Source organism: Sparus aurata, chromosome 13 (genome assembly GCF_900880675.1).
Source record: "Sparus aurata chromosome 13, fSpaAur1.1, whole genome shotgun sequence".
Classification (NCBI taxonomy): domain Eukaryota; kingdom Metazoa; phylum Chordata; class Actinopteri; order Spariformes; family Sparidae; genus Sparus; species Sparus aurata.
Window position 1 is genome coordinate 26072204 of NC_044199.1, and position 19874 is coordinate 26092077.

General features: G+C 41.2%; 2 protein-coding genes across 7 annotated transcripts in view; one reads left to right on the top strand and one right to left on the bottom strand.

Annotated features, from left to right (window-relative positions):
- On the top strand, nucleotides 1-10225 carry gdpd4b (glycerophosphodiester phosphodiesterase domain containing 4b). Of its 2 annotated transcripts, XM_030438249.1 has the most exons (17): nucleotides 1-320; nucleotides 1744-1795; nucleotides 1916-2128; nucleotides 2489-2592; nucleotides 3750-3843; nucleotides 4391-4450; nucleotides 4630-4728; nucleotides 4845-4938; nucleotides 5810-5955; nucleotides 6885-6967; nucleotides 7133-7283; nucleotides 7952-8176; nucleotides 8591-8748; nucleotides 8861-9008; nucleotides 9184-9266; nucleotides 9399-9478; nucleotides 9936-10225. In XM_030438249.1, the coding sequence occupies exons 3-17, from the start codon at nucleotides 1955-1957 to the stop codon at nucleotides 10016-10018; spliced, it is 1782 nt and encodes a 593-aa protein (XP_030294109.1). In that variant the 5' UTR covers nucleotides 1-320; nucleotides 1744-1795; nucleotides 1916-1954; the 3' UTR covers nucleotides 10019-10225. The 2 variants fall into 2 exon arrangements, with proteins under 2 accessions (XP_030294109.1, XP_030294108.1); XM_030438248.1 differs by lacking the exon at nucleotides 1744-1795 and having other exon boundaries at nucleotides 2-320.
- A 157-nt stretch (nucleotides 10226-10382) lies between these two features.
- Nucleotides 10383-19874, bottom strand: part of myo7ab (myosin VIIAb) — a 45073-nt gene continuing 35581 nt past the window's right edge. For 4 of the 5 annotated variants that reach the window (XM_030438215.1, XM_030438216.1, XM_030438212.1 and 1 more), the window contains 18 exons: nucleotides 18312-18482; nucleotides 18119-18236; nucleotides 17900-18026; nucleotides 17474-17643; nucleotides 17152-17342; nucleotides 16836-16960; nucleotides 16578-16735; nucleotides 15907-16060; nucleotides 15641-15796; nucleotides 15447-15552; nucleotides 14293-14406; nucleotides 13628-13715; nucleotides 13431-13537; nucleotides 13123-13308; nucleotides 12849-12965; nucleotides 12300-12383; nucleotides 11962-12081; nucleotides 10383-11779 (listed from right to left, as the gene is read on the bottom strand). In XM_030438215.1, coding sequence (XP_030294075.1) covers nucleotides 11687-11779; nucleotides 11962-12081; nucleotides 12300-12383; nucleotides 12849-12965; nucleotides 13123-13308; nucleotides 13431-13537; nucleotides 13628-13715; nucleotides 14293-14406; nucleotides 15447-15552; nucleotides 15641-15796; nucleotides 15907-16060; nucleotides 16578-16735; nucleotides 16836-16960; nucleotides 17152-17342; nucleotides 17474-17643; nucleotides 17900-18026; nucleotides 18119-18236; nucleotides 18312-18482 — 2385 coding nt within the window. In that variant the 3' untranslated portion in view covers nucleotides 10383-11686. The remainder of the gene's footprint in view (nucleotides 11780-11961; nucleotides 12082-12299; nucleotides 12384-12848; nucleotides 12966-13122; nucleotides 13309-13430; nucleotides 13538-13627; nucleotides 13716-14292; nucleotides 14407-15446; nucleotides 15553-15640; nucleotides 15797-15906; nucleotides 16061-16577; nucleotides 16736-16835; nucleotides 16961-17151; nucleotides 17343-17473; nucleotides 17644-17899; nucleotides 18027-18118; nucleotides 18237-18311; nucleotides 18483-19874) is intronic. The other variant, XM_030438213.1, reaches the window with a different exon arrangement.

Consider the following 19874-nt stretch of genomic DNA (forward strand, 5'->3'; position numbering starts at 1 on the left):
GTGCTGCTTCCGCTCCAATGTGAATTTAAAATGGAAAACATCACTGATTCAGTCACATTAAACTAAAGCGTATAAGATGGCGATGCTAGCTACACTACTGTTGTAGCTAGATGTCCGTTAATCCGACCCAGATGTGATACTAGAAATACATTCTCCAGATTAAAAACTGCAAGTGGAAGTATTTTATGTATGAGTAACTCCGGTTAGCTTGACACAACCTCATCCTCCGAGGCCACCAGGTCCACATCGGATTACCGAGGAAGAACTGCGCACTGCGGCTGCTTCTCTTCCGTTCATCGGGAAGGAGAACCGACCTGGAGGTAAAGATAACTAACGGTACATGTTGATATCAGAATAATGTACGGCCGCATCAACGCTACTGAACCAGCTTTTTGGCATCGGTGTGTTTGGGGTGATGATCAGTTTCACGTTTTAGCTCTAACTAGGTCTCAATAGATCCCGTTCTTTCTTTTCTGGAGAATGAATCACCAGACTGAATTATAAAAATCCGTCATTTTGAGATTAACGTGCTCGCTTGCCAAACCGGATTGCGGATTCTAATTAATCAACAGGTTTCACGAATGACTAGGATGCCGACTTTAATTCGGCTGACATATAACACTTGCTTGGGATGCATATCATATCTACACAGTGTGAATACGATTTGATGAAACGTTTGACCATAATATGTGTGCGGGATTTACCATCATAACGGCAGGTTGTTAATGCTAATTTCTGTTGTGTTTATGCCTTTAAGAAAGACAACACTGAATTTGATTGATTGATTGATTGATTGATTGATTATTGAATAGAAATTTCTCCAGAGCACCTTCACTGCAAATAGTGACACCGCTGACAGGTTTGTCTTACTTAGACTGCAGTTATGCATTAATAATGCATGTCCTTCATTGTTGCTTTACTGCAGAAGAATTTTATTTAAACAACAGGTTATTTTTTGTCACGCAGAGTACACATACTAATAGGTCTGCAGTAAGAAATTGCCATGACTAAAGTACAAACCCCAGTAGTTCACAGACGGTTGAACATTTATTCCATTGTGAGTTAGTTTTTAACAACCTGTCTGCATATCCTTTTTTATTAAGTAGGATACTACAGTATACAGTATATGCACGTAATCTGCCAATTATTTTAATTTCATTTTCCTCTTTTGGCCAACAACCCACTTTCCAAAACCCAAAACGTAATTGTGTACTATCATAAAAAGTAAAGAAAAAAATCAGCAAGTTGTTACATTTAAAAAGATAGAACCACTAAAGCGTTGACATTTGTGACTTGAATAATGACTGATTTTATTCATCGATTTCCAGAATAGTTGGTGATTAAATGTCTTTCAGCTGATTTATCGATAACAGAACTTGTATCGAGTTAATTGCAACAAAAGCGTAGTTTTAAACCATCACTCAGTGAGGATTACAATTAAGTGAACTGTCCTTCTGCCCTGCAGCCAACAATAATCACCTGAAACACGCCTGAGTTTGCACAAGAGCTGGGAAGAGGGTCAAGGTCAACACAAATGAATGCAGTTTCTGTAGATCTGAAGCTTTTACTTCTCTGGAAACTGCAACAGAGCAACGCTTATTTTTTGCTTACAGAGTTGTAAACAAGAACAGACCTCTTGTCGCCCTGAGCCGAGCAGCTTTCCTGCTGAGACTTAACTGGGGCTGGAAGTAGCGAGGAATTCAAGATTTCACACTCGCCATTTTATGTGTAGTTGTTTTTTAGTCATGTTTCAGGTCTGAACAGAAATATTACAGAATGCGGTGTCATTATTTAAGTAAGTTTATTTATTTAAATGTTCTATTCTATATTAAGGTGTGACACTTTGTGATACCTGTGTAGGAGTATTATGGTGGTATTTCATGAGAGATTCCCATATGACTTTGTTGTGTTTTAGTAAGCAGGATGGAAGGTGTGTCGGAGTGTTTGTGAGCACATGGCGTCCACGATATCCCAGCTGCAGTTCGGCCGGCTGCGTGGTCTTCGTGCTAAACTGCTGCGGCGCTACGAGCACCAGCCTTTAGTGTCGTGTCTGGCCGGTCTGTACGGCTGCCAGTGGAGACGCTACGAGAGGAACTGCACTCAGCCGGGAGACTGCTGCTGCAGCAAGGTCAGACCAGCGTCCAACACAAAGAGGTGCACTGGCCACATCTGGTCCACTCATTGTCCATCTCAGTAGGCAAAATGGTGAATTAATGGGCTTCAAGTGAGAGTTTTAGTTTCTCACGACGATCTAAGCGCCTTTCAAGAAATCTTTCCAGTCCTACTGAAATAAAAGTCTGGAGAAACTGACTTTTTTTTTTTTTTTACAATCACAGCCACTAGAGAGCTTTCCTGTTTAAATTCCTCTCTCGCCCTGGAGGTCAAAGACCGAATTCCAAGAGACAAGGCAATAACTGGAGCAAATAACGCTTTGTGTGAAAGTACGATTCAAAACAACTTGAGTTTCATGTTTTGTTGTTTTTGACAGCTGGAAGGCATCAGCTTCGCTCTGCTCGTGGCGGCCTTCTGCTTAACACTGGTGTTTCTCTACTTCTGGGGACAAGCAAAGAATGACTACAATGACTTCGACTGGTGCGTTGAGTCATAACTGCAGTTTATAGTGCAATCATGTGTAATCACCTCGCTGTAGCCACAGTAGTGTTGACCTGTTCCAGGAGTAGAAAGGAGCTGCTGGCCCTGTGTTTAACCCTCTGTTCACCCCACTTTCTGTGCAGCTTGTCAGTGCTTTCTGCAGCTCCAGGCTTGCTGTGTGGCCATTTGATGAAATGTAATTTGAGAATGTCTAACATACATGAAGAAACACAAAATTGAGACAATTAAGGTTCTCAGACTAGATTATGAAGCAGGGACCCTCTTCAAGAGTAGGTGATTAAGCTGAAATCACATTAAGGCCTCATCGTGTCAGTGGATTTTGTGCTTTGAGGTGTGCATTCCTGAGAACAGTTCAGTTAAATTAGCGCAAAACAGTTAACACACAGTAAATCTGGAGCTCCGTGGACCACCTTCTGTTTTCCCTGTTGGTAATCCAACCACAGCTTCAGCCATGAATAAGGCCTGCAGGAGAAACCAGATTTTATGAGTCTTTGTTTAAAGACGCTCACACCAGATGAGCCTTTGACATTTGACAAACTAAAGCTCCACTGAGTGAATAGTTGCCGGTGCATTTAGGGATAAAAACAACCTGTAGTCAAAAGATGGAAGATTGTTTTACTGTTTGGTAAATAATTAATTATTAGTTAAATGATTGTTCTAAAGATGTAATATTTCACATACTTGGAGGAACTCGTGCATTTCTTCTGTAGGGGTCAGAGTCTCAGCGAAGTCCCAGGACATGATTTTACCCTTGTCTAAAAAGCACAAAAAAGTGTTTTGGGGGAACTTGGTTGTGGGATTTGCGGCGGTTAACATTAATGATTGTTTGAGTACTTGCAGCACTTGAATTCATCCACCATCTTTGAAAATCTACAGCTGCAAACCATGTTTGTTTTATGTTCATTCTGCATCCACACATCAACATTGAGTTGTGAGGGAATGCGCACGACTGATGGACTGACAACAAAGTCACATGCCAAATCATGTGTAAAAACAACCGTTGCTTTTTCATACGCGAGCGGAGTAACATGCCAAATCCTCATGGGTCTTCTGTTTTGTTTCTTGAGTTGTTGTTTCAGTCACTAACAGTCTTTCCGTCTCTACCCGTGGGCCTGAATTGGCCCTCGAATGTGCAGGTTTAACTTTGGGAACCTGGGCTTCTGGTTTCCCTGGTCTGTGGTGCTGCTCGTCATCGCCGCAGGCTTCTTCACCTACATCACTGTACTCATGGTGAGGAGAAGACGCATCACTGATAAAAGAGCAATAGGAATAGTTTGACATCATGTAAAATTGCTAATTCACTCTGCTGCAGAGAGTTAGATGAGAGGATCGATACTGCACTCGTGTTTGTGCGTTAATTATTGAGCCAGAGCAGCTTAGCTTTCAGTGCTACACTGATTAACTGAAAATTAAAACGGCTAGCCTGGCTCCGGTGAAAGTTCAGATATATACTTATCCACGAACGCCTTCAGTCTTTATGCTAAGCTAAGCTAATAACCTCTCAGCTCTGGTCAAATACGTGACATACAGACATGAGAGTGGTGTAAATGTCGTCTTCTTTACTGTCTGCAAAAACTGCTCTCCTCTGAACGAGATAGAGGGATGTCTCAGCCAGTCTTGAGCACAGTAGTTGAGACTAAAGTGCTGTAGTCATACCTGTCTTCAGAGTATGATATCATGTACTGCATTGTAAATATTGGTCTATGTGTGACTACTACTGCAGTTATACCATGACTGTGTGCAGTTAATCAGATTGAATGTGTGTTTTTCTGTGCAGCTGCTGGCTGTGTGTTTGTTGTCAGAGGGCCAGAAACTCTATTTACACTGGAGTCACAAGGTAAATAAAGATTATTATTATTATTAAACTCTCCTTGTCTCACCTACAAGTCCAGTTATTATATTGACTGCAGAATCAACATGTTTATTTAATGGTCAAAGTGTCACGGATGATACAAACAGAACAGCGGACGGATGTTATGTTGTTATGTTGTTATGTTGTTATGTGCTCTTTGTCAGATCGGGATCCTAGTGAGCCTGATGTTCTCCATCGTAGCCACGGCCGTCTTGTCTGACCTGTGGAGTAAAGAATGGAAGACTTTACTACTTTCCTTCCAGGTGACTCCCCTCCTCCTCCTCCTTCTTCTCCTTCTCCTCCTCCTCCCATCAGTCTTCATATTTTCCTCAGTGTGGTTCACACTCCTGACACCTGTTTTGTTTGATAACCTGACCAGGTGACGGCACCTTATTTACATTTGGGTGGAGTGTTACTGATGACGGCGCTGGCTTGGCCGATAGCTTTGCATTTCTTTCGTATGAACAGCAGAGGTGAGGTGCACATATTTGGTTTGCATGAAAGTTGTGCCAATGTCAAATAAAACAATAAAGGCCTCTCTATAGAAAATTAAGAATTAAGAAACATTTTTCCTATTTGATTTCTTGATGAGAGAAGATGAGAAGACTCCCACATCTGTATAAATCATCATACCAGCAGCTATAAAACTCACTAATTAACAGGTTATGTCTTATTTAACCTTCACATAAGCTGTGTAAAAAAAAATGTTTTTCTTTTTTTTTTTTTGCCCAGACCTGAATTTTTTACAGTTGCTCTTGTCTTGTAACTTTAAAACTAACAAGGGCCCTTCCCCGTATAAAAAAAGAAAGCTTTTGAAATTGAATTTGACCTGTTTTGAAGATCACACTGGTAAGTAACTGTATGTACATGTGTCAGACCTAAGGACTCAGGACCTTTTTAAGATTACTTTAACCAAATTCGCAGCTGGTTTTTGGACCAATCATGTTTTCTAATGCAAGCATTGCAGGTAAGTATAGAGTCATGTTGTGGTCCTGTACAGAGGAATATGGTTAGTAGAGTGAGCTAATCTACATTTTGCCAACCGGTTAGTGTGTGGAGGTATAAAGTATAAAGACAATATTAGGTTCAGTGGTAGGTTAAAATATTTTAACACATAAAAACAAAATGTGGACTCACGCAGAAGAGATTCTGACATGAAGAAATGATGACATTTGATAATTAAAGACGATTAAATGTTGAAAGTTTAGGACAGTATTTATTACATCAATTATAAGAGTGTTTAGGACCTGCAGACACCCTGATCCAGATTATGTGACTCGATTAATAAGATATTAGCAAGTAAACTTTCATTTGAACTAAGAGTGAGTGTGGTTTGTGTTTCAGTAAGGCGGGGCCTGATCATGGGGGTCTATGTCAGCATCCTGTCTGCTCTCTACTTGGTGCCCCTCGGTTTGTATTCTCCTTGTATCAAAAAGGAGGGGACCCTGGGCCCTGCACCGGCCCTCATCGGCCACAGAGGAGCCCCCATGGTGAGACACTTTACACTGTAATAGAATAACAACTTTGGTCATTAATCCTCTTGTAATTATATTGAATAATTTTCCACTGTGTTTTCGGTTAATTGATGCTGATGGCAATATGCGATACTGGTACCCTGATCCAGTCCAGCATAAAGACTCGAGTCCTCTGGACGAAAACAGGAATGCATAGAAAATTGAAGATTGCAACTAATTTTGTTTACAGCTCAAAACTAAACTCTGGATTATTTTCTTGATTTAAGAGTTTATCTTAAAAAAAAAAATGTTTGAAAAAAGTAAAGAAATAAAAATTCATTCACAACGAGCCCGCAGTGATGTCTTCAGTTAGCTTGTTTTTTTCCCCCGAAAAGTCTAAAAGTTAGATGAGATTGTATATGTTCTTTGCCATCTGTTACAGTATATTCAGAAATTGTCAGATTTAAGCAAACCCCCCCCCCCCCCGCAAAAAAAAACATTTAGCAGCCGATTAGCAGGATATTTACCGATTCATTTTCCTAATTGACTGATCACCACTCTGACTACAATAATCAATATTTCTTCAATTATTCTGGAAAAGATTTTTTCTTTTTGCACCAGCAAAATGACCAGGAAGGGCAGGAAACTCATTTCACTTCAAGTTTCCTGCTCCTTATACTACAAGATTTTTGAGCGTAGACACGACAAATCTGTGCAAAGTGCAGTTCTGTGATACTGTGTGTTTGTGGTGTTTGGATACAGGAACCCTGTCACATCCTTCCTGTCCCGTTGTTTGTAGTCTAGGCACGATGCTTCCCTTCAGCTCTATACACTGTAAAAAGTGCTGTCAAAATGTTTGCACTTCTTAGCGTGTATCCCCTCCATGTCCTGAGCACAGATATGAGTTTCAACACCATCAGGTGAATGTTCAGATGACCTATCATTGTGTGTAACTCCATTTGCAGCTGGCTCCAGAAAATACACTGATGTCGTTTCAGAAGGCTGTGGAAACAGGAAGTGGAGGTCTGGAGACTGATGTCACGATCAGGTCAGTCAGCAGCTCACTGCGTAAAACATCTATGTGTATATTATATGAATATTTTAAAAGGGACCAAAGGGTTCAATCAACTTTTCTAAACTGCGGCTTGGTTGAATTGATTTTTCTGTTATATTGGCCGCTCTAGATAATACTGTTGTCATGTTGTGGTCGCAGCTCTGATGGAGTCCCCTTCCTGATGCACGACCACACCCTCCAACGGACCACCAACGTCCACAAGGTTTTCCCCAATCGAACTGAAAACCCGGCTGCCATGTTCACCTGGGCTGAACTGGAGACCCTGAACGCCGGGGCCTGGTTCCTCTCAGTGAGTTACTCACAGCAGAGTGTTTCATTGTATTGAGTTTATTTAAGGCTGCTCTGTTGTGGTGATTATTACTGCTTATTCCACAGCCAAAGAAGACATAATCAAGTTTTTTTCCCCCCACATGCTGAACAGGAGGGCTGAAACATTCATCTTTGAATCAGTCGGTTTGTTGATTGACAGAAATTTAATCTGCAGTTTTAACAATAAAGTCATGTTTTAAGTCATATTTTTCAGATACAAGACATTATTAGTTGAAGCCGAACAGAGTTATTCTCTGCAAGATGATCAAACTGACTAGGTAATAGTTCAAATGGTTTGGAAGAGTTCACCATTAAAATCAAACTGGAAAAAAGCAAAAGTATTTCAAATGTGTGCTTGTGAATACTTGCTTGTCAGAGCTTGAGTAAGTTTCATGACTTAGAAATTGACTTAAAGAGACAGATGTGAAGAAGATGTGCACACTTAACATGTTAAATACAACTTCAGATGCACAATTAAACAACTTCACATGTAAAAAGTATACAAAACAGGCAGAATGGTAAAGATGTGTACAAACATACATGGTTGTTATCACCACATATGCGTCACATCAGCTGGTAGATGAGGAACATATTGAGCAGCGTGTTATGTCACAGTATTAATTAGACATCGATGATGGTCCCCTCCAGCACGATCCGTTTGGAACAGTCGGTTCTCTGGGAGCAGACGAGCGGCGGGAGGCTGGAACACAGCCGGTGTGCAGCCTGCGCGCGTTCCTGCAGCTGGCGGCTCAGAAAGACAAGCTGGTGATCTTTGACCTCTACCGTCCACCCAGAGGTCACCCGTACAGAGACACCTGGATCCAACGCACGCTGGAGGTCATCCAGAACGAGTCTTCCATTCATTCCGCGCAGGTGAGGCTGTGTGATGGTTGACGGATTATGTCAGAAAAACTTCTAATAATAATCTATACCAGAAACCCCAGTCTCCCCATGATGACACTTAAGGTACACATTGACCACTTCCTGTCCATCTATATAGATAGATAGATACTTTATTCATCCCCTCAGGGAAATTCTATGTATCCCATAGCTCACAGTACACATAATACGTAGACCATAAAAAGACAGGTAATACACACAACCATAAAAAAGACAGCCAATCAATCAGTAATAAATAAAAGAATAACAATGTGAATGAAATAAGTGAGGGAGGGGAGGGTGGATTGGGCTTGGTACCAGAGCCTAGGTCAGCAGCCCCTGCCCACTATATGTGTGTTTCTGAGTGTGTGTGTGTGTGTGTGTTTGTATGTGTGTGTGTTTCTCCAGGTGCTGTGGCTGCCGTCAGACCTGCGGGCTCTCGTCCACGAGATGGATCCTGAGCTCCAGCAGACATCAGGCAGTCGGCTCCCTCTAGAGGAGCTCCAGAGGAACCACATCATCAAACTTAACCTGCACTACAGCTCCATGTCCACTGAGCTCGTCAGGTCTGTGTGTGTGTGTGTGTGTGTGTGTGTGTGTGTGTGTGTGTGTGTGTGTGTGTGTCAAAGACTGTTTATTTTGTGACACATCATGACTTTTCCCCCTCTTTGCGCACAGGGAGTACGCTGCAGTGAACATCACCACCAACCTGTATGTGATCAGCCAGCCGTGGCTGTACTCTCTGGCCTGGTGTAGTGGAGTCCACTCGGTCACCACCAACGCTCCACAGCTCCTCAGCACCATGAGGACACCGCTGTTCCTCATGGTAACACTTCAGCTATTCTACTTCAGTATTTATGATGCAGTTTTCACTCCACTACATTTGTCTTGACAGAATAGAACTAAAGTTCAGTTATTACCTATACCTTTACATATTACTGTAAACAGTGCGTATGGAACACGGACCTCTCTGCTCCCTTTGTTATCTGTTTGTGTGTCAGACTCCAGATGAGTATAACCTGATGTGGATTCTCACCGATCTGTTGTCCCTCCTGCTGATCTTCATCATCTTCGTCTTTCACTGGTGAATCACACACACACAGTTAAAAACAGAGTGGTTGGCAGGAAGATGCTAGCTGTCTGTAGATGTGGCAGTGACCCAAGCAGGCAGCTGGATCTTTGTGAAACAGGAGTCACATGTTGTGTTCTCTGGCAGGTGGAGAGAGCGAGGACTGGCTTTCTGCTCGGGCAGCAAAATTACGCTGGACAACGGCACTTACAGCAAGTTTAAAACAGGTGAGCTGCAGTGAAGAAGTGTGACTTGCTTTGTGTTTTTCCTTTGTTTCATATGTACACGCCAAGTTTTTCTTTTTACAGGTATCCCTATTGTTAAAAATAGGGAGGACTGAAAAAAACTAACAACTGAGATTTAGAGACTTTGTTTCCTACTGTGTATTGTCTCTTAACCAATTAAGACAGGATGTAACATTTGCATCTCTGCCTTTAGAGCCTGATGCGTGAGTGTATTTTGGATGAGACTGAAGAAATGCATTATGGTTTGTTAATGAAAATTCAGGCAAAGGCAATCATTTCCAATTGAAGCCAAAGTCTAACGCTCTTAAATGGTTGTTATTTCTGCTCCAGAGGCTGAGACATTTTCATGCTGTAGCTTTTCCCCTCTCAAGCGGTGTCCGTTTCTGTCTTAACATGACTAAAATCAAACAATCTTTTGCTTTTCCGCCTCCCATCACAGAGATGAGTGATATCTGGTCCGTCTCCAGTGCGAACTCCCAAGCAGAGAGGACACTCAACCTGGCAACTGTGACTGAACACTGACCATATGCCAACCTGGCAACCCTGAGCCTCATACTGCCAACCTGTAAGATCTCACCATGATACTGTGTCAAATGCACTTTAATGAAATAAAGGGATGGAACCATTTCTTCACTTTGTTAGCCGCTGTTTTATCACAGATGTTCCTCTAAGTCGAATGTTTGTAAAAGGGATTTTTAATCACAGAAATAAAAGATTTCACTTTTTAAAGGGCCGCTTTTATATTTATTAAATTCCATTCAGCGACTGGTTAGCTTAGCATAAGGTAACCAAATTAAATGGCACTACACGACTAAACTGTCTTGGGTTTCAGCATCATTGAAAACATTTAGTATAATGTAAATACACAACTGAACAAAATATGAAATATTTTTAGACATTTTATTGCAAATATGTTACATATATCCTCAAATAACACTCAGTATATTGTTTGTTAATCGGTACCAAAAGTGATTGTTGCATATTTTTCCAACCAAAAATCTCCATGTATAGAATAAACTGCATTGTAACAGCCAATAAAAAGATATCTCTCTAAGATATAAATTCATAATCTGGCATATCAAAATTAAAAGAATATGAAATGAACGTCTCTGTTCAAAATGTCATTTTTTCATGTCTACATCAGGAAACGTGATCACATCATGGATGAAACAATTTCTCCTTAATATAAACAAATATTTATGATTATGACCCGGTGCTTACAAATCAACACTAATACTTCAGTACATTTAGTAAATAAGACATAAAATCAGTCACTGTCTACTTTACCTGTTCATCTAAAGCTAACTACCGTGGATCAACATACACGGAGGTGGTGTTTGAACTTTGTGGCACACATTCGGACATCCATGACTAACATTGCAATAAAAAAATAAAGAAAAAAAATAAAAGGTTATACTTAAATACGTTTTAAAACCAGATTAACTCACAACAGTTCACAGCACTGGAGTTTCTTCTTCATACATATCATATTCATATTCAAATACGTTTGACTGCATGAATTGACAAACAAACTGATGACATGAAAGGAAGCTAAAAGTAGACTAACAGTCCTTTAATGAGTGATTGGTTTGCTTTGGTGTCTATTTTTTTAAGAGATTTGATCTAAAACATTCAGAAGAGACTATAATTGATGCTGGATTGGTGAGCTGATAACAAAGATACTAACAAGAATAACAAATTAACAAATCTGTTTTGGTCATCAGTGAAAGTGAGGGATCAGCTTTTGTTTGTAAATCTAACTAAAGTCTAGGATATTGTTTTGATGTCTTGACAGAGATGCTGGCAATTAAAAAAAAAACAAAAAAAACTGGGGCGTTAAATTCTGTCTCAAAAAGTCTAATAATTGTATTGAGAGCTCCGAACTTTACAGCTCAAAGGTAATCAACCGAGGACAGTGAAATTAATGCTCATAGAGAGACATCCAAATTGCCAATGGTGGGAAAATATCATTTAAAGGCAATACGTGAGATTTAAGACAGGGCCGATACATAACATGAATGAAAACGTTGGCATTACAGTGTCACAGTTAACCACTAATGAACTGCCTTGGAAACACTTTGTGGGACATTTTAAAGAACACAGTCCATGGATGACATAAGTTTGTATCCACACTGTGAGTGAGTGAAATGCATTGGTTTGACCGTAATCGATGAGTTTCCAGCCGCCTGCTCACTTGCTGTTGCCTCGGGTCGATCGCTGTTTGGTCATGGTCGTCAGCATCTGGCTTATGTAAGAGGTCAGCAGGTCGTCCATTTTGTAGCCCTGAGGGGTTGAGGTCAAAGGTCAGACAGCCTGTACTAAATGACTAATTGTTTCTGAGGTTATCAAAAAAAATATTTCCTGAGATTTTGAGGCCTTGTCTACACATATATAAGTACTTTTCTTAATGGGATATTTTACCACTCCATTTAAATGTGAGGATAACAGTGCGTTCAGCGTCTCACCAGTGAGGTCTCGCACAGCAGTTTGCTCCCTCGGACCAGGTTTCCGATGGTGATGTGGAAATACGTGTTTCCACTGCTCCAGTTGGAGATCTTAGTGAAGGGGTGAGTGGTGAGGATGTCCTGCAGGAAATATAACGAGTCAGATGGGCTCAGATACAGTACTGGACGCTACTTTTTTTCGGAGCAGATGTGATGTATTCTGCCCCAAACACATACAATGTTGATCAGATAACAAATAAAAGCTGATGTGAAAAATAGCTCGGATCGTATTTTTCAGAAAACGGTAAGGAGGGAAAAAAATGAAAAGAAACCCAAATTAAACTTCAATCTAAACGCACCTTAGACTTGGGATCAATGAGACTGACTCCATGTTTGTTGATAGCTATCAGGAGGGTTTCTGGATAGTTTGGATCGGTCGTTTGCTGCGGAACAAAGAACAGAAATGAAAATAAAACTGGTGGTGGAGAAGTACATTGACACATTTGAGTTACTTGAAATTCTGTTTTCTTCCACTTCATCTCTCTCGTCTACTCTGCTACAGTTCTCCACTACAGTTCTTCACAAATCAACTAATACATGGTAACAGTTTGCCATTAAACCAAGCAGTACACAAAGTAGTTAAAGTTATAAAATAAAATATACTTTATTTTGAAACTGACCTGCTGGAAGAGAGTTTTTAATTTAACGCTAATAGTTTTGTGCCTTTTTATGGAAGTAAAACCCTGAATGCTTGAATTTACCTTGTAATAGAGTGCTACTACATGCAGCATTGCTTTTTCTGCTCGTGTAAAAGAACTGAGTACTTCTTTCACCACTTACAGTGAAAAGACTAAAAGACAAAACAATAAAACAACATGAAAATATGTAGCAGCAGCAAACGTGTTTACCTTGACTTCAAAGAAGGCAGAACCGAATGTGGGCCACTTGTAAATGATCTTGAGGAAGGAGAGTTTTGCTTCTTCTCGAGTTTTCCCCGCGTGCTTGTTGAACAGCGCCATGATGGACTGAGAGGAAGAAACAGGAAAAAATCAGGGAGAGATAAACATTTCACTCTGAGGGTTGGTTCAATACAAGAATGTGTCATCGTTTGTTGGACTCTTCTGCCATGAAACCCGTGATTCTATTCAGGTTTTTTTTTGCTGCTCTGAAATGTCGGCTCACCCTCTTCCAGTCGTCGGGGGACAGGTGTCTGATCTGATCCTGAGGGACGAGCTCCTTCAGGATCTTGGAAATATTTTGGAAGCTTGATTTATCCTCCTCAAACTTCACCCTGTAGATCAGCGCTGCCAGCTGGTGCACCTCCTCCTTCGGACACTTGTGGTAGCCTCGCAGATACTTTGGCAGCTCCTGTAGAGAGAAGCGGAAATACTGCATGTCTGCGTGCGGAGTTTAAATGTCAACATTTACGTGGAATATTTTCAGAGTTTTATTAGTATTTTTACTTAAAGGATCTGAATGCTGACACTCACTTGGTAGTAGTGGAAGATGGAGTCACCCATGGAGTCTTTCCCTGGCATAGTGTTCGTCCACAGCTTCTTCATGAAGAACACCTGATACGTCAGTGAAGGCACCACACCTGCACACCCAACAGGTAACATTTGGAGGAACATAAATCAGTGGGAACTATAAAACACGTGAGCTTTAAAGAACAGATCATCTTCTTTACCGTCTTTCACATGTCTGGCTTTCTTGATCCAGTCGGTGAGGTGCCTCACAAAGTCGAAGAAGAAGTCGCCATCAGGAACACTGATGACCTGCAGAGCCAGAAAATCAGCATTTGAACATGGTTATGTGTGAGATGAGTGTTAAAAACAACAACCAAACAATCAGCCGAGGTCTGTTCATGACTATCACAGATCATAAAGCCTTTGAATGAATGTTTTCATGAAAGTGTCTCATGTTTTATTCACAGTCGGTCAGACACCGGAAGGAAGGCCTACTTCTCTCATGTGCGCCGCTACCGATGTGTCTTTTTAAAAATGTGTATTTAAATTCATACAAAATGCAATAAATCGTAGACACCGTTAGATGGATGAAACCAGCCCCCTTTTAAGTTCCAACAGATCCCCCTTCCATGTTTTACCATTTTATAACCAACCGACTACATGAACAATTATATCAAGAAATAAAACAAAACCTAAGGCCAAACAACGGCCTTTAATCCATAATTTAATGGGTCGAGGAGATTTTTTCTAGTATGCATTCATCTAGCTGAAAGAGATGCGGTAGCTATCGTACTTTTTGCCTGGTGACTCAGATGTACTTTGTATCTTGTGGTGGCCAAAGTTACTAAGTCTATATTTAGTAGAAAGCAGGTACTGCGGTCGTCACCTTGTCGGTAATCTTCACAAAGAGACTGAAGCCTTCGGAGGATTTGAGCAGAAGACGTCCGGAGATGTTGTGGCAGAAATCTTTGGCCTTGGTGCTCGACTCCACTTCAAACACCTGCGAATACAAACAGCTGCTCGATGAAATACTGTGAGAGCCAAATGAGTCAGAGTGTAAAACCATGAGGAACATGTGTATTTATATGGCAAAAATGTTCACAGAAGGGCCAGTATAAAATGCTGATGATGTTGGGTGAAGACCGTAAATCTCCAACTATGATTGCTTTCATGATTTTAGTTTAATTGAAGGACAATGCTGAACCATTTCCAGCTGTTTTCCAACCTTTTGAGAATGATAAAAATCATTCCAAACCTTTTGGATGTTTTAATAAAATGTAAAAGTGTTAAAGGCAGATGATATAACAGCAACAAAAGGAGCAAACAATGTTTAATGGTAAATGCTAAACACAAGGTAACAATCTCACAGGTAGAGAAGACTCATGCAGACTGATAGGTAATATTTAACTAAGGTTTGTTAACATCAGTGTTGTAAAAACTACCTGAAAGTCATACATGTGTGTACAAATAAAGCAATCAGACTGAAATATTACTTTAATTGGGAAAATAACTCCTACCTACTTGAGTAAAACTCTTAAAGTATTTGATATTAAATGTACCTCAACATCAAAAGTACCAGTAAAAGTAAATTATACATATATTTACATTCATGTATAAACTGTATACTGTGAGTCAACTCATTACCAACTGGTTAATTATCAGATCTGATGTTCAGGATTTGTCTGATGAACAGAATCAGCATGTTTTTTGCTGTTGTCACTTATGATAAAATGACATTATTTTAACATTACATTAATTTGACTCTGATGCAGCATGCAATCTGCAAAGTAACAAGTAACTAAAGTTGTCAATTTAGATGTTAGTGGAGTGGAAGTATTAAGTAGCAGAAAATGGAAACATGAGTAAGAGTCGGACTTTATTTATTATAAAAAAAAGTCTTCTTTTAAATGCAAATTTCAAATGCTCTCAGTCTAACTGCTTAACATGTGAAACCAGGGTGTTGTTAATGGCAATCAGTATAATCACCCCAAATTAACTTTCCAGTTGTTGAATATTATTTATGTTTCAGTCGTCACTGACCTCATCTGAGTCGTCAGGGAAATACACTTTGTGGAAGATTTGAGTGGTTTTGTGCTGGATGGCCTCCACCTCCACCAGGTGAGGAGGGTACTTCCTCGATCCATTTCTACAAATGAATAACAGAGATTAGAGAGGAAACTGATGTCAACTGAGCACAACAGAAGAAGAGGTGCGTGTGCCTGTGAATGTGATACCGTAATGCTTTCTGCAGCCGCTGCATGCAGTCTGGAGCCAGCGGATAATGTTTCTTGGCCTGGAGGAACTTCTGGACGTGAGGGAGCAGGATGTTACTGGGAGGAAACAAACCAGTGCAGAGCCACAGCAGCTCCCAGCCCTTCTCCTCACTGTACCTGCACACACACCCACACACAAACACACACACACCAGTTATGTCAGAAAAACCGCACTTTGACCACCGTGTTGTTGAAATCTCGTTTGTGTGTGTGTGTTTCGGGCGTACTTTATGTGATTATCGGTGAGCTGTTTGAGGATCTGACAGAAGATCTCGTCTTTGAGCGGCTCGGCCTTCAGCGCTCCTTCAAAGATCAGATCTGTGAGCTCGTTGACTGAACGGACCCGTTTGGACGGGTAGTCGCCCATGTACTTCATCACAGGTGCAGCTGAAGTCAAGGACAACAGGGGGCATGTATATGTTGGAGCAGAAAATCTATCGGATATTGGCAGCTACAGTCCAGGAGATATGGTTGTTTGGCAGTAATTTACTACAATAAACAAAATACTATTATACAGGAAACAAGAAAACAACAGACAAAAACATGAGAAAAGGGAAAGAAATGTTCAGATTCTTCAGTTATTCACAGTGAAGTTTGTTTTAGGGAGAAAACAGAGAGTTTAACACCTGCTGCCACAGACTATCATCTCTTAAGGTACCAAGTGGTATTATTAGACAGGGCTGGGGCTAGCTGGTTTAGCTTGCTAACTTCAGTAAACATCTCACTGCACAGGCATCTTTGACATTACATCAGCACTGTTGTTTCTTCACTTTCTGCAGTTCAGTTCAGTAGTGTTTGAATGTTATAAACTAAAATTCTGCCTACATCTTACAAATTACCCCATAACCACATTCAGAAAACACACACACACACACACACACACTTCATTAAAGGATATCCATGAAGGCGAGGCAGGCCTCCTGGCAGAGCTCCTCGTGAGCCAGGACTTTCTTTAGCAGAGGCTGTTTGAGAGGCTCCCTGGTGCAGCTCCACAGACGCTCCTTCCCTCTGGACTTAGAGATCATCACCCTGCTCAGAGTGCTCTTAGGAGGAGGCCTGGAGAAAATGAAACACACAGAGCACAGAATAGGTTGTGATGACACTGGAAAGGCGACGACACACCTCATATGTATGAGTGAAGGATCATGAAACACACCTGAAGTAGTCGTAGGAGAACTCCTCCAGCGTGTAGGCTTTAGTTTTATCCTCCTTGTCAGAAAGGGCTATGTTGGACAAACCGATGGATTCTCTCCTCTGATCAGGAGTCATGGTCACGAGAGCCTGAGAGGGAGGGCGAGAGAAGAAGGGATCGAGAAGTTATGAGACAAAGAATATCCACAGATGTTTTTTCTGTTCGAGGTAGAAACACAATATCTGACACTCATTTGAGAAGCCAAATATGAGTTTTACACTGAATTACAGCTCATATCATTTCAGGATTGTTAGGTGATGACCGTTGCTGCCTAACTCACCACTAAGTCGTACTGAGGTCGGGTGATTGTGGGCAGCACGTAGACGCAGTCGGCAGGGAAGTCCCCTCTCTGTTTGGTCCTGTCGTTGATGCCGTGAGCCCAGCCGGAGTTCATCACGTGCTCTCCGACGTGTTCGTCGAGGATGATCAGATCCCCCTTGGAGAAACTCAGGAACGTGGAGTCGACTCCTGCTGCAAGATGAATATCACAGATAAAGACGTTTTAAAAAGAAAAAAAAGGACACTTATGGTTCAGTTTTATGCTCTCAAACATAGAAAAATCAAAGCACAATTTCTTTTTTAAAACCATCACCGGGTCTTACCGGGGTTGGGACAGTCCAGCAGCCCCACCACATACTTGGACCTCTTCCTCAGACCCTCGAGGAAGGCCACCACCAGATCTCGGATGTCCTCGGCGTTGTTGGACGTGAATGTGTACTCGTCTCCTTTGATGGTGGCCAAAGTAAAACTCTGGCCCTGGAGTTTACCCCCTCTGGAAGAGTAACATTTTACTTTAACCAAAGACTGTTCATTATGCATGACAAAGAAAACTACCAAACTCTTCCGTTTATTAAAGAATTTGGACCATAATTAAAATGATTATATTCCCTGACAATGTTTTTGCTGATGTCAGCTTTCCTGTTGATAAATGATCATTGGTTTCGCTTCATTAGTTCCTGCTCTTTTGCACTCCACTTCCAGTAAACTCTCACAAAACATGTTGGGCTGTTTTCCCCCTGGGTTAGTACCTGCTACTGGACACAGCAGTGATCTCTGGGAATGAGAGCTCCAGAAGGACCTGCTCCTGCTCATCTACAAAGTAAACTCCAGTCCAGTTCACCGCCACGATCACGTCATTCTTGGGCAGACTCGGTCCTGCGGTAGCACAGAGTCATATATCCATGAAATCCCCCACAGATACCCACAGTAGACACAGTGAGAGTGTTTTCTGCTTTCATGGTACCAACCTGAGAATTTGAAGGCCTCATAGAAGCGCGAGAAGAGCAAAGGCCACTTTAAACGAGCAAAATCCACCACGTCCTCCTTCACCCTCTGCGTGTTCGGCCTCCTTTTGCTGTGTAATCCCTGAACAGAAGGGTGTCATTATTTACTGTCGCACAAGTTGTTCAGAAAGCAGCAGAGAGGTGTCAGTCTCGGTACCTTTTTGTGGGCGTTGATGATCAGCTGGACCCACTTCTCGGCAGTCTTAGTGGAGGTGATTTCTCTGTCGGGGATGTAGGACGGGATGAGGCTGAGCAGGCGGTCCTGGAGGATCTCAGAGCCGTAGTCCACATAGTACTGCTGAGAGGCCAGCTCGGCCAGGTCCTCCTCCTGAAGAACAGACACAGGCCATAGAGACGATCATGAGATCTGGTGACTGACAACTTTCTGTTCCTTTACAGACATCCATTTAGTCAGTAGCTTCTGGTTGACATCAGTCAGTTTCTCTTGAAATGTATACAACCCTTTTAAGTCAAACATCTTGAACATGGAAAAATCATTCGTATAGATCATGTGGAGGAACCGAAACTGCACACATTTTACTCTCATAAGGGTTTTATTGAGCTAATTTAATGTTCAGTATTTTCTCGTGCAATGCTGATTTGAATTTATGTCGTTTTAAAGAAGAATTTCTGTGATTGTCACATTTTATCCAGTTAAACTGCTACTTTGTGTGGTTCTAGATTCAAATTTAGATTTTAAGGAATCTGTTATAAATATGGTTAAAACTATTGAGTATCCTTTATCATATGTCTTATTGCATTTCATTGTATGTGATTTTCAATATCATATGTACGTAATGTTTTTATTGTTTTTACAATGTGTTACTGTGCACTTGTCTTGTTTTCTATTTTGTTTTTTGCCTTGCAGTACTTGCTTTTGGCTATGCCTGTAAGGCAAATTCTTTGTTTGTGAAAATGCATTCTGCAATAAATATGATTTTAGTTCTTATTCTGATTTTGAGGGATGACAGGAAACTATGGCTGATAAAGCACCTTCACCATGCATATTTATAGAGTACTGGTGGTCTTTTAACTCTTAAAGGAGAACTTCGGTCGATTTAAACATGCAGCTTCATTGCTCAAGCTACCCTTGACTTGCCAGTACCGAAGACGCGAACAAATTTGGTCCAGCCATTACAGAGCTCCGTGAAGGAAGATGTAGCATTGAACGCTAACAGCATGGGGTCAGAACTTTACACTGTGTTTTAAGCGTCTTAACATGCTCCACATCTCACACCAAAAGTTATGCAACATCAGCAGACACCTTAGCACACAGCACTGTAGCGTGTATGACTCAAACTGAATAAAAAAGTAGTTAAAATAGTGTGTTTGTGCAAGGAGCTACTTACCTGTTTGTTGACATCCGTTTCTTCCGATAGCTAGACCAAACTAGTCAATCCGTCGAGCGTGCACTTACTCCCTCACTGGCGGAGACGGAAACGTAATCCAGCATTTTCGTGTTTATGTTCATAATGTACATGTCCATGTTACAGCCTGTCATCAGTCATGAGCCTTACAATAGCCTGTTAAGCCTGTTAAGCGCACACTCGATGGATATACTAGTTTGTTCTAGCTACCGGAACACACGGATGTCAACAAACAGGTAAGTAGCTGCTTGCACAAACACACTATTTTAACTACTTTTTTATTCATTTTGAGTCATACACGCTACAGTGCTGTGTGCTAAGGTGTCTGCTGATGTTGCATAACTTTTGGTGTG